General features: G+C 47.3%; 1 protein-coding gene and 1 long non-coding RNA gene across 4 annotated transcripts in view; one reads left to right on the forward strand and one right to left on the reverse strand.

The window, feature by feature from the left end:
• Positions 1-10441, reverse strand: part of RSPH14 (radial spoke head 14 homolog) — a 99461-nt gene extending 89020 nt beyond the window's left edge. The window contains exons 1-4 of one of the 3 annotated variants that reach the window (XM_058690944.1): positions 10325-10441; positions 8136-8393; positions 6973-7075; positions 3919-4037 (exon numbers count right to left, since the gene is read on the reverse strand). In XM_058690944.1, coding sequence (XP_058546927.1) covers positions 3919-4037; positions 6973-7075; positions 8136-8334 — 421 coding nt within the window. In that variant the 5' untranslated portion in view covers positions 8335-8393; positions 10325-10441. Of the gene's footprint in view, positions 1-3918; positions 4038-6972; positions 7076-8135; positions 8394-10276 lie in introns of all 3 variants that reach the window. The other 2 variants (XM_058690942.1, XM_058690943.1) reach the window with 2 other exon arrangements.
• Positions 10442-10530: 89 nt separating this feature from the next.
• LOC131489126 (uncharacterized) lies at positions 10531-11238 on the forward strand. The gene is made up of 2 exons (XR_009250406.1): positions 10531-10713; positions 11125-11238. It is a non-coding gene; the product is annotated as an uncharacterized LOC131489126 (long non-coding RNA).
• The last annotated feature ends 2446 nt before the right edge of the window (positions 11239-13684 follow it).

The following is a 13684-nucleotide window of genomic DNA, read 5'->3' on the forward strand; positions in this document are numbered from 1 at the left end:
TGGTTTCTCCCATGCCTGACTTGCACCACCCTGGGGCCTGACAGCCAGGCTCTGTCAGGCAGTCATCGATCCTGTGGTACCCCCTGCTGGTTACTCTGGGAAACCACACACTAGGCCAGATCTGGCCAGACACCAAGGACTCAGGGAAGACCTACTTCCCCCCCACAGATACCCAACACTACAGACGAAGCAAGTGAGACACAGTGGCTGGAACAGAGCAAGGGCCCAACACACAACTATGTAATTAATGAAAGAAGGGAGGAAGTGCATTGTGGCAAATAACTAACAAATGATCCTTTAAAATACGGCATAAAACCTAAATGCCAACATTTGTTGAGTGCCAGGCACTCTGTACAGAGGGTGCCTTCTGGTGTGGCAGTGGATAGAAAACCCATACCAATGACCACCAGTAGGAGAGCTGTCTGAGTTCCGACTATCCCAGCAGACCACAGAGGCACACATATTCCCGTGCTCGGTAATGAAGCTGAGGCTCTGACAGGCTATGTTACTGCCCAAGGCCACACCCTGGTTAAGAGTGGGACCACTGAAGTGGATCCACTCACCCCACCCAGTGGCCCAGTGAGGACACCACCTAGGACACAGCCATACTGTCTAACCCAGAAGCCATCGTGCTGAGTTCCCCCAGGCAGACCTCTTGCGGTGTCTGGCACACTGTGTGTCTCCCTTTCTCCCTCCAGCTACCCCCACCCACCACTACTGCACATTCCTCACCAGAGTGTCCCAGGCCTCCCTTCCAGACACGCCAGAGACAAGGAGTAGCAGCCAAGAGATCCTGTGACAGAAGGCCAAGGCTCACCGCTGGGGCCCCCAGTCAGACTTGTCAGAACCACAGCCCCCCTACTCCTCGTGGTGGGCCCAGTGATTGTGCATTCCAGAACAACTTTGCAGAAAGGAGATGGGGCGGGGCCCTTCCCACCAGAACACAGATCACCATAGAGCTTTTGTAATCAAGACAGTGTAGGACTGGCAAGGGCTATACAAGAAGACCTAGAAACAAACAAAAATCCAATTCAGGTACCTTCACCAGCTAAATGTAAAAAGCAAAACCCTTACACTTTTAGAACAAAATAGGACAGACTATCTTCATGAGCTCTTAAGCACCAGACACAAACATGCACACACACATGCACACACACGAAAAACTTCTGGGCCAATGAATAAGGAAATAAACAGTGAAAAACCATGCAAACAACCCAGGAAATGGTGTTTGCAGTGTATGTAACCAACAAAGGGTTGGAATCCAGGATATATGAAACACTCCCTCAAATCAATAAGAAATGGAAAAACAACTCAACAGAATGTGCTCAGGCTCCGGGGAGGCACTGGGCAGGAGAGGAGACACAAGTGGCGCCAGGCAGAGGAAAGATGCCGCCTCTCCCAGTCACAGGGGATGGCAAAGCCACACAATAGTGAAACAGCACAGCACACCATCAGGTTGCTGGTGAGGATGTGCACCAGGCTCTCTTCGGCTGGAGGAGGGTGGGCTGGGAAGCAATTGCAGCATCTGGCCAAGCTGAAGGCCATGCATTCTCCCACCCCCACAAGGATGCTCTCCTCCAGCAGAGGCCTTGGAGGGACTCCAGGAAAATCTGAGCGGGAATGCTCAGGATCAGAGACAACCAGCACGCCGCATCAGCTGAGCAGGAGTAAGCGTCTGGTCAAACACCAGAAGGGCACGCCACAGATAAAATAGGAAAACGGAGCCCATGACAGAACATGGATAAATCTCAAAATTATAACATTAGGTTCTCTAAGTAGCAAGGGTATACATTCAGTAAGATCCATTTACATAGTTTTAAAACATGCAAGGCAAGATCACCAAATAACTACATTCATGGTAAATTATAAAGCCATGCGTTAGGGATATACTCGGAAATTATTGGTGGCTCCAGGGAGGGCAGGAGAAAGGGTGCTTGGGTGGGGAGGTGGGGAGCTTCACAGGGTGCTTTGACTGTCATTACTTTTTTTAAAAACAAAAATACCAAGCAAATATGAAATACGGCAGAAGGTTAAGACTTAGCAAAGCCATGATGGTACTCAATGTTTCTTATTATTGTCTCTGTATTTCTCTGAGTGCTTAAACAGGTCACAATCATTTAAGAGGGCTGGCTGGGAGCTCCACACCTCAAGGAGAGTTGCTCCATGGTGAGCACAGGGCATTTACTTAGTTCCGCTCTGAGCATTGGAGCTTCATAGACATCCCAGTATTCCAGTGGCCCTCAACCATGGCCTCGAGGGAGAATCAGCCAAGGTGCATTTGAGAAGATATGTGTGCCCATTCCCAGAAACAGATTCTGTTGGCTTGGGATATGGCCAGGGATAAGCAGGTCTTTTAAAAAAAAAAAAACAAAAAAACTACCAGAAGCTTCTGTCATCTGGTCTCACATGCCCAGCCCAGCTGGAAGAAGGCGTGCCTCCCGGATGAGCAGCAATCCCAGGCCCCCAAGGGCTCGCTCTGTTTTGTCCACCTCTCCGCACCTGATCCCATAGTCATCTCTCTCTGGGACCCTCAACTCAGAGAGTGTTCACATGTGGACTTGATGTTTATGGCGTGTTTCGTGCAGGGTGATACACTACATGCTTGGCAAGCATCTTCTCACTTGCCTTCACTTCAGGTCTCCGAGGCAGGTAGTATCAGCCTCACTTTAGAGATGAGGAAATAATCCATCCAGGGGCATGCAAGGAACAAGGGGGAGGGCAGAGGGAACCTAGGGCTGTCTCACTCCTGGGCTGCAATGCCTTTTTGCCCAACTTTAATTTTAAAGCACCCCCTTGAAGACCTTGATATCATGCCTTTTGGAATAAGCCCCCCATTCAAAAATGTTCATTGCACCATGTGACAAGGCAATGTCATTCTGACACAAGATCTCAACTCTCGAGCTGCAGCAGGTGGGTGGCCATCACCCTGGACTCTGCATCTAATTAGCAGAAACAGTCAGGTGAAGGGGACCTTGACCCTGAGGGTAGAGGGGCCTTTGGGGCAGGCCTTCTTTAATCCTTAAACATGCAATGGCACTTCACAAAGGAAGACATTTACAGGGCTATAATCATCAGGAAAACACAAATTAAAACCAAAATGAGATACTACCACACACCCACCCACCAAAATAGCTAAAATAAAGAGCCAGGAAAGATCAAGTGTGGGTGAGGATAGAGAGCATGTGGAACTCTAAGACACTGCTAGTGGGAGTGTAAATTGGTGTAACTATTTTAGAAAACCATTGGTGGTACCTTCTAAAGCTGAACATAATCTTATCCTATCCCCAGCAATTCCACTCTTAGGTATGTCTCAAAAGAAATGCCTCTACGCAATCCATCAAAAGACATGAGGATGTTTACAGACACTCTATTCTTGGTATCCATACACTTGACATGATTCAAATGTCCGTCAGCAACAGAGTGGATAAATAAACTGGAATCGTATACTCATATAACATGAATACCATACTCCAGTGCAAATCAGCAAAAACCATACGTGGATCTCAGAGATAAAACATTGAGCAAAAAGAAAGCTAGAAACAAAATATTTCAGCCTATATGTTTCCACTGATGTAAAGTTTAAGAAAAGGCATAAACTAATCTGTGGTCTTATGAATAGAAGATACTGTTCACCTTTGGATGAGGGGTAGAAACTGGTATGGGGCATGTGGGAAGTTTTCAGAGTGGTGGTGATATGTACAAATTTCTTAATCTGGGTAGTGATTCCATGGCATGTCCACTTGGTACAATGTAATAAAACCTTCATGTATGATTTGTGCCTTTTTGATATGTATGATGTATCTTAATAAAATTATACCTTTTTTAAAAAACGTGCTTTAGACCATGATCTGCAGCAGGGCACATGAGTGACCTAGAGTGGAGACCAAGGGGCCACCTGAGTGCCCACTGAGAGCCTACCTGAAGGTAGCTGAGCCACATGCTTGAACGCCAGGTGCAGGTTCTTCCGGCAGGCTGACTGAGGGTCGTTCAGCAGGTAGGACAAGGCAAGGATGACATCGTGCTCTAAAAAGCCCTCTCTGGGGAAGAGAAGTCAGATTTAGACATAATTAAGACCATGCCCAGAGAGGATCCAGTAAAAACCAGGGGGAAGTTGCCCACCCGCAACCCCACCTGGAGCCTGACTGAGCCTGTGCTGGTTGGTGCAGACCACATCCCTCTGGCTTCCTGAAAGAAGAAAAAGGCCAGAGGTGGACCATATATTACAGAATCCCTAGAGGCCAGGAGTGTGGCTTGGGTGGCAGTGGAAAGAACCACGCACTGGAATCATGCGGCTCTGCCCCTTCCTTAGCTAGGACTCCAACTGCATTTTGTGCGCCTGGATCCTTCCTTTCACTCTTGTGAGCCTGTAAAATGAGGATGATGAGGCAGCAGAGCCTCACAACTGACCCACCCTGAATCGGGGCTGCACCCACCAGGGCACACACCCCCTGAAGCTCCAGGCTCTGCAAGCCCCGCCCCTCAAAGCCTCTTCCTTTTCTCCCAGCTGAATTGTGAGCTTGCCAACAGCCAGATGCTGGTATCCAAACCTATGTGTGCCTGTTATGTTTGTTGTTATAATTATGTAAGTTAATTAGCTATTAGGTAAGCCAATTAGATGTGAGAAGAGTTTTGTGGGTTTTTTTTTTAATTCCTTATGAAAACAAAGTTGATTGCTTCAGGAAGACTCAAAAGTGAGTCTCAAAAAAAAAAAAAAGTGAGATGATCATAAAAGATTCTAGAAGGTTTTTACATGCAGATTACTCCATTAATGTCTGAGTTCTCCACTCTATCTTAAAGAAACCAAAGCTGCAAATTAGATGATGTTACAGGTGTGGTTTAAGCAAAAGAGATGACGGGAAACACCAACCAGTGGGCCCACACCCAAGAAGAGGCCTGGGTGACACACAGGGATTGGTGAATGCCTAATTATTTGTGTTTGGAGTTAAAACGAACAGTTTAGGGGTGCCTGGGTGGCTCAGTCAGTTAAGTGTGTGACTCCTGATTTTGGCTCAGGTCATGATGTCACAGTTCGTGGGCTTGAGCCCCACATCGAGAATCTCTCCTTGGGACTCTCTCTCTCTCTCTCTCTCTGCCCCTCCCCCACTTGTTCTCTCTCAAAATAAATAAATGAACATTAAAAAAAAATTTTAATGAACAGTTTAAAGGGAATGTACAATTTCTTCAATTCCTGGCTTTGTAACCATTTCTTCTCATTAACCAACTGCATATGGTGAGGGCTTCTGAGGTCACCTCTCTCAGGCCTGGGATCAGAAATAAGTGAGAACTCACTGTGAGGCCTGTGCCCAGTGCCTGGCACGCAGGAAGTGCCCAACCAATTGTGCTCCTGCTGTGATGGCCAGGACTTAACCATGTGGCGAGTTCTGAGTTGTTCTGGGACAAGAAAATCACAGCGGGATACCCAGGTTGCAGGGACCTTTTCTGACCACCCATCATGAGGTGTCCTGCCCTCCTCAGTCAGTGCCTGGTCACCCCTCCACATCACTCCTGCTCTGCAAGTCTGCTGTGTCTGCCCTGAGGGCAGCTGCCCCATTCACCAGCAAGCAAGGAAGAGGCAGGCAGGGGGAGCTAGTCCTCCCGTGAGGCTCTCCCATTCGTGGGCTGTCACATGAACTCCTCAGGGTGACAAGATGTCGAGCCTTGGGCTGCCACCCTTATCTCCTCTTCCTGTTGCTATTTGTGTGGGTGCAAGAGGCACAAGGGTTTCAACATGAGCAGGTACTTAGAGCTTGACGGGCTCCACAAGCTACTGGCTGTAAGTTATAAGATCACCACAGAACTCAGGCAAACTTCTCAAGCTGGCCTAGGTTATCTTTGGCCCTTTGCATTCTCTGTCCATTGTGGTGTGGTGGAGCGAGCCAGTGTGTTAGAATCCTGTACCCTGGTCACTTAGTTCTCCTCCCCATGCCTGGAGGTGGCAGTGTGAGGGATAGTGGATGCTGAAGGAGTATGTGGGCCAGACCATAGCAGGTCCTTGATCAGTGACAGTTTCTTCGCTGTGTGTCCCCTTTCCCCACCCCTGCTAATGTGGCCATATCCAGGAATCCCACACAACCTCCCCAACCTCCCACTGCCACTAAACAAACCTACAGGCACCCTCGCTATGCTCACAGTTTCCTTGTACTTGCCCAGGTTCCAAGTACCTGTCCTCACAGCATCTGTCAGCTCTTTTTGGGGGTTACTACCCAATGTCCATGGCAGTCCAGAAAGAGAACAAAGGAGCAGAAGAATGAGAGGTGCTTCACCCCCCTTGCCTCTAAGTGTCAACTGCCCCAATGAGCAGTTGCAGATGAGGACACTGAGGCACAGAGAGCTTGGGAAGAGGCAGGACTGAGCAACCTTGAGTTTTGTAAGATGCCCTGACACCGCTGAAAAGATCTCAAGCTTCTGTAAAGGACCATCTGTTGTTTACGTCAAACAAGCCGGGAGACACTGAGCACCCTGCCCTTCTATTCCTTCTTTTTGGACATGTGCACACTGGGCATCAGTGCCTGGGCAGGGCTTGAGGGCTGCTTGTGATTCTCAGGTCTGTTTTCTTTCTTTCTTTCTTTCTTTCTTTCTTTCTTTCTTTCTGAGAGAGCACACGAGCGAGCAGGGGAGCAGCAGAGGGAGAGAGAATCTTAAGCAGGCTTCACACCCAGCACAGAGAGCCTGATGTGGGGCTCAATCTCACAACCACAAGATCATGACCTGAGCCGAAATTAAGAGTCAGATGCTTAACTGACTGAGCCACCCAGGGGCCCCTTGGTTCTGTTTTCAATACCAGGTAAACCTAGTGATCCCAGGTCAAGAGGGTGAACTGAACTGATATGGGAAAGCACCCCCTCCCTCCCCCGGATACACACAAACTGATAAACCAAAATTCAGAGTGCTCAAGGTCACCCAAGGGCATGCCACCCAGGGGAGTGATGTGGCTCCAAAGCATGACATTGGTTTCCAGAGACAGCTGCCCACCTGCCCACATTATGGGTCGCCATGATGTAGAGCACCTCAGTGGTCTTTATCCGCACCATGTCATTGTTATCCTTCAGCAAAGCTTTCAGGCTCTCCAGGCAGCCTGCAAGGCACAAAAACCTTTGAACATTTACCATTCTCAGAAATCAATGAACCTAGCAGTCAACAGGTGAGCCAACGTTGGGCAGCAAGAGACTACCAGAGGCTCTGCTGCTTTCAGGCCTCAGGGAATCATGTCAGTTACAAAATATTTCAGAGTCACCAAAGGGGTCTCTGTGTGCTACAAAGGCTCACATGGTGGGGGGGGGGCGTTTTATCTAAAGCCCTGCAGGCTTCCCACCAATGCCTCCTCTCACAGTCTACTGCAGGATTAAGAAAATGGCCTTTGCCTTTAGAGAGACTGAGGGGTCAAATTCTCATTCCAGGCCCAAAGTAGTCCTACCTGTGAATAGGTTACACCTAGAGATGCCAGGTTGAACAAATAAAAATCCTGCTTTATTTATTTATCTGGCAACCCTAGCCTCATTCCCCTCCTCTGAGTCTCTGATTTTTATCTGTCAGTTTTCTAATCTTCCCTCCCAAAGCAGGTGCTATTAGGATTAAGACAACACAGGCTCTGCACTGGGGTGATGCCGGCCCAGGGTCAGGCTTATTAAATAGCAACCCTTATTACTGAAGCTCCACCCAGTGTCCTGGGCCCTGGTTCTAGGAACCTCAGGCAAAGCTGGAATTAACTAGCCCTTCCACTAAGGCTGGAGGGAGAAGAAGCAGTTCATCCATCATGTGCCTGATCTGAGAAAGGTGTGACCATGCCATGAAAGTCACCTCAAGTCTTATTTTGAGAATTAGAAGAGTGGGACACAAGGGACATAGAGCTCCCAGATATACGTGTGGTTTTCATAAGGTGTGTGCCTATCTTTTGTGACAGCTTTGTGAATTAGATACATAAACAGAACTGTTTGGTGCATTTGTGGCCACCTGGTTGAGCCATAGCAGAGGGGGCTGATTTGTGGCTCTGGGTGGGACACGAGTGGTGTCTGGGCAGGGACTGACTGACCAGCCAGGAGGGATGCGGTAAAGGGGCCAGGTAGCCGCAGCACCTCCCACCTTGAGCCACTGTCCGTCCATCCTAGTCATGGTTACCTGGGCTGTGACACTCTCACCTGTGTCAATGGCCACATAGACATGCTCAGGGTCATGCATAAGGTCGCACAGAGCCATGAGGGCTTTCTGCCTCGTCAGCAGGTCCTCTGACTGCAGCTCCTCGTTCAGCTTGGGCAGGGCCCGACAGCCATAGGCAATGGCAGCCTGGGTGGGGTTGATGTCGGGGGGCAGGTACATGGAGATCCAGGCATGGGCCATCTTTCCACGCCTGCAGAGGGCAACTCTCTAGCTTCCAAAACAAAGCTCTGCAGAAACCACTGATTGAGAGAATCCAAAAAGTTGTTGTTACTACTACTGTGATTTAGAAGCTACTTCTCATTTGATTCTCAAAACTGTAAGGGCAGCCGGGGGGATATGTTTGCTTCCATTTTACAGATGAGCAAACTGAGGCTGAGAACAATGAAGGAATCTGCTCAAGGTCACAGTAAAGGTAAATAGTAGCCCACACTGCAAACTCCAGGGTTCTCCCACCCATAATGACAGAGGAAACCACCAGTACTTTATAGGCTGGGGCCTGTAAAGGCACCAAAGACACAAAACAAACCAAAAAAGCAAACATTAATATGGTCACCACGTGTAGTAGTTATCTTCTGCCAGCAATATCTAGTATCTAACTCAACTACTCCAGAAGGAGGGGACTTGCATTATCCCAATTTTACAAAGGAAGTAGTTGAGGCTTAAGGTTGGGAGTTTGCTTCAGGTCATGGAACTGATAAGGCCAGTAGCCAAGGTTCAAATCCAGGTCTACTTCATTCATCCATCAGGGACCCATATCCAGATGCTCCTGACACATCCACAAAAAAGGAATTAAGGTTAAAGTGTGATTTATTTTTATTACACACATACATACTTTGAGCGACTATAAGCAGTGTGGCTAGTACAGCTGACCCTTGAACAACACAGGTTTGAACTTCACGGGTCCACTTACACGTGGGTTTTTTATAATATAGTACTTTTTTACATAATACACTTTTGCATAAATACTTTTTATATAATGTATTTTCCCTCCCTTATGCTTTCTTTTTTTTTTTTTAGTTCATTTATTTTGAAAGAGAGTGAGCACGCACCTGCGCACACAAGTTGGGGAGAGGCAGAGAGAGGGGAAGAGAGAGAGAATTCCAAGCAGGCTCCTCATTGTCAGTGTGGAGCCCAAAACGGGTCAGGAACTCACCAACCGTGAGATTATGACCGGAGCTCAGATTGGTAAAGCATCCGACTGAGCTATCCAGGTGCCCCTATGCTTTTCTTTTTTAAAAAATGTTTATTTACTTTGAGAGCGAGAGAGAGGGGGAGAGAGAGAATCCCAAGCAGGTTCCGCACTGCAGAGCCCAACATGAGGCTCAATCTCATGAACTATGAGATCATGACCTGAGCAGAAATCAAGAGTCGGATGCTTAACCGAATTAGCCACCCAGGCACCCCCCCCCCTTACGCTTTTCTTAATAACATTTCCTTTCCTCCAGCTTCCTTTATTGTAAGAATATAATATATAATAAATATAACATAACATACATGTTAATTGACTTTATGTTATTGCTAAGGCTTCTGGTCAACAGTGGGCATACTAGTAGTTAAGGAGGGAGTCAGAAGTTATACATGGGTTTTTGACTGTGAGAAAAGGGTAGCGTTGGCACTCCTAAGCCCTAGGTAGTTCAAAGGTTCAGCTGTAGTTAAGAACAGACTTCAGACTTAGGCCATAGGTTGCCCTTGACAAGTTATGTCTGTCTGTGTCTTTCTACAGCTGCAGAAGAGAGGTGATAATAGCACCTCCTTCCCTACTGGAGTTGTCATATGAACTGTTACTCGTGGGCCTGGCACACCAGGCTCGGGATATGTCCTCTGGGGTTACTATTATAGTGGTGGTGGTTACTGCGATTAGTCGCAGTGACAGTTAACTCCAGTAGGAATGGTCAACTCCCGTAAAAGAGATGAGCCAGACTCTGATTCTGGGCACCAAACCACAGGGAAAGAGGGGAAGGGGCCTAGATGGAAGGAACGTGGCCATTTCTGGACTCCCCCGGCAAGGAACAATGGGTGCTGGGGACAGGGGCCTGCCCTCCTCTAAGGAGCATGGGTTAGGGAGTCCAGCCAGGTGAGAGAACCTTGGGATAAGAGAACATGAGCCCAATGTGAACCCTACTGGATGGGTCTGGGGACCCCCTGTTCCCTTTGGCGGCCGCTGGCTCACCTGCCTCAGCGCGTGGTCCCGGAAGCGCACGCCGTTGCCAGGCGACCAGGTTGCCAAGCTACCCCCCGTGGCGTCCTCAGTGCCTAACGCGCAGGCGCGAACGGCCCCGGGCTGGGACAAGCTGTGAAATGGGGATGAAGATACTTTACAGGGTTATTGTGAAGAACAAAGGCAGCTCAGTTTTGTTCATGGTACAAAAAGGAAGGGAAGGGAAAGGAAGCGATTGTACGCTCTGAATTGAGCATTGCATGTCTTTAATCCTCAGAGCAAACTCCAGTTCACAGACAGAAACTTCGGAGAGGTTCAGTACCTTCCTTCAAACCACACAGGCCTGATCCCGGGACCGTCTAGCCCTGGCCCATGTTCCTTATCTACTTGCCGACTACCTGGTAATGACACAGATAGGCTCCTGAAGTGGATGCAACACATTACTGGCTGGAGTAATTGTTCTTGAAAGCAAGCCAGACCCAGCCATCACCTGCATAAAACCCTCCTGTGGCTCCCCACTGGTCTCAGGATAGATTCCAAACTCCTAGCCTGCCACTTAAGCCTCGGGGTCATGGGCCTCCTTCAGTCATGCTGGATTCTAATTTCCCAAATGGTCAACTCTTTTCTGCAGCCTGAGCTACTTGTAACACTGACCACCTCTTTGTCCTTCAGGACACAGCTACTGGTATACACTTCCTCCATGAAGCCTATCCTCTCCCCAATTCCAAATTAGTAAATGTTCCCACAGCTTAATTATCCCATTGGCAAACTTTCTCCTCTAATTCTCTACTTATTTCTGTTTCCTCCTGCAGACTCCAACTTCCCTGAGGGTAGAGACCATGTCAATCCTGTTTACTTGTCTTTCCAGTGCCAGGAATATACTAGAAGGCTTTCAGTAAATGTAGAATAAATGAATGGTTAATGGGCTTGAATCAAGATTTATAATCTACAAAGCACCTTCACCATCTTGTGTGATCCTCACCACAAACCCTTGAAGTACAGGGTCAGGTCCATTTTATAGCTGGGTAAACTGAGGCATAGGAGGAGGTAGAGCAACTCACATAAGTTCACCCCCTAAGCCTGAGTCTTCAGCACTGAAATTTAACAAAGGCACCAAGCATCAGCCTCCAGCACATTTAGCTTTGAAATGAAGATAACTAACCACGACTTAATCTGTTGTGGCCAAGGATCCCATATGGTGATGTGGAGATCTGCCCCCTACTGCTGTCCTTCCAAGGACCTAATCATAAAAGATCTCTCTAAGCCAGAGCCTCTTAGCTTTTTTAGGATGGTGGTGTAGAGAGCACTGGGCTAGGAGTTCAGAAAATCTGGGTTCCAATTATAGTTCTAACTCACTAGGCAAATTCTTTTGATTTTTTGAGTCTAAGATTCCTTATCTGTGAAATCAGGAAGCTAAATCAAGTAGATTCTCAAAACTGGGTACCCTAGGCCTCTCAGAATCTGGTTACAGAGTCTCTTTTTTTAAAAGTTTTTTTGCTAATGTTCATTTATTTTTGATAGAGAGAGAGACAGAGTGTGAGCAGGGGAGGGGCAGAGAGAGAGAGAGAGAGAGAAAGAGAGAGAGAGAGAAAGAGACAGAATCTGAAGTAGGCTCCAGGCTCTGAGCTGTCAGCACAGAGCCCCACATGGGGCTCGAACTCACAAACTATGAGATCATGACCTGAGCCCAAGTTGGACACTCAACCGACTGAGCCACCCAGGCGCCCCTGGAGTCTTTTTTTTTTTTTAATTTTTTTTTTTAATGTTTATTTATTTTTGAGACAGAGAGAGACAGAGCATGAATGGGGGAGGGTCAGAGAGAGGGAGACACAGAATCTGAAACAGGCTCCAGGCTCTGAGCTGTCAGCACAGAGCCCGACGCGGGGCTCTAACTCATGGACCGCGAGATCATGACCTGAGCCGAAGTCGGCCGCTTAACCGACTGAGCCACCCAGGCGCCCCTGTTTTTTTTTTTTTTTTTAATTATCCTTGTATTTTATTATTTTTCAATCTCTTTTTTGTTGTGTTCTTAAAGATACACATAACATTACGCTATATATATATGTTAATTTATGAAGCATAAAAATGTAACAACGATCTATGAATTCACCACCAGACATTATCAACGCCTGCATCCTCTTTCCCTATCACATACCCCATCCTCCTCTCCAAAGCTAACTACTCTCTCATTTTGTGATTACTCAGTCTTACAAGTGCCTCTGGAGGCCATCTAGCCCACATGCCTCACTCTTCAAACAGAAATTAGCTTACAGGAGCTCAGTGACTCAGGTCAGCTTATAAACAGCCATTAATTACAGAAATTAATTATAAAATGAGCTCCAGAAGCCAGCCATATGATATTCAGGCATCATTAGATTCAGAACTATGCAGATTAAGGTCAATAAATGGTAGGCCACTGCAGGGGGCTGGACTCCAATTAAATGCCAATGCTACAGCAAGAGTTCTTATGCCCTGATTGCAGAGAGGAGGTGTCTGGGGGAAAGACTTGAAGGAGGGAAACACACCAAAATAATCAAGTCTGACTTTGCAGGGCCAGAGATGGGGGATCTTATTTATTCTCTGTGTCCCAAATTGTTTATTTTCATTTGAGTTATTTATTGAATAGGCAATATATGCACATAGAGGAAAATCTAGAAAGTATGAAAGTAAAATGTCTCCCTCCTTTCTCAGCCCCCAGCCAACTGGTTGTCTTCACTTGTAACAACCACTGGTAGCTTTCCACAGCTCAGCTAAACTTATACAAGTAAATATGATTCAAACAGTGTTCTCCACCTTCTTTTTTTTTTTTAATTTAATATTCATTTACTCACTTAACACTCACTAAATGTCTGCTCTGTCCAGGCACACTGTTTAGCCAATGCAATACATGGATGAAATAAACAAATACCCCTGCTCTCACTGCTGCCAGTGGAGGGAGATAGGCAATCAACATTAACAATAAATTATATAATATGTTAGAAAATGGTAAGTGCTTGGGGGAAACAGAGCAGAATTAAGGGGTTGGGAGAATGCTGCCATTGTAAATAGGCTGCTTTGGGGAGGCCTCATCTAGAGGTGTTATCTGAGCAAACTTGAAGAAGCTGAAGAAGGGGAGCAATGTGAATATCCGGGGAAAGAGCATTCCAGACCTAGGGAACAGCCAGTGTGCAAATACCCCAGTGCCTGGTGCATTGCAGGAACAGCAACAAGGCCAGTGGAGCCTGTGTGGGATGGGGGGTTGGGGAGTAAACAGTAGAAGATAAGAGAGGAGGGTCTCCTGGGTGACTCAGTTGGTTGAGCATCTGACTCTTGATTTCAGCCCAGGTCATGATCCCAGGGTCATGGGATCAAGCCTCACATCGGGCTCCGAGT

This window comes from Neofelis nebulosa, chromosome 11 (assembly GCF_028018385.1).
Source record: "Neofelis nebulosa isolate mNeoNeb1 chromosome 11, mNeoNeb1.pri, whole genome shotgun sequence".
NCBI lineage: Eukaryota > Metazoa > Chordata > Mammalia > Carnivora > Felidae > Neofelis > Neofelis nebulosa.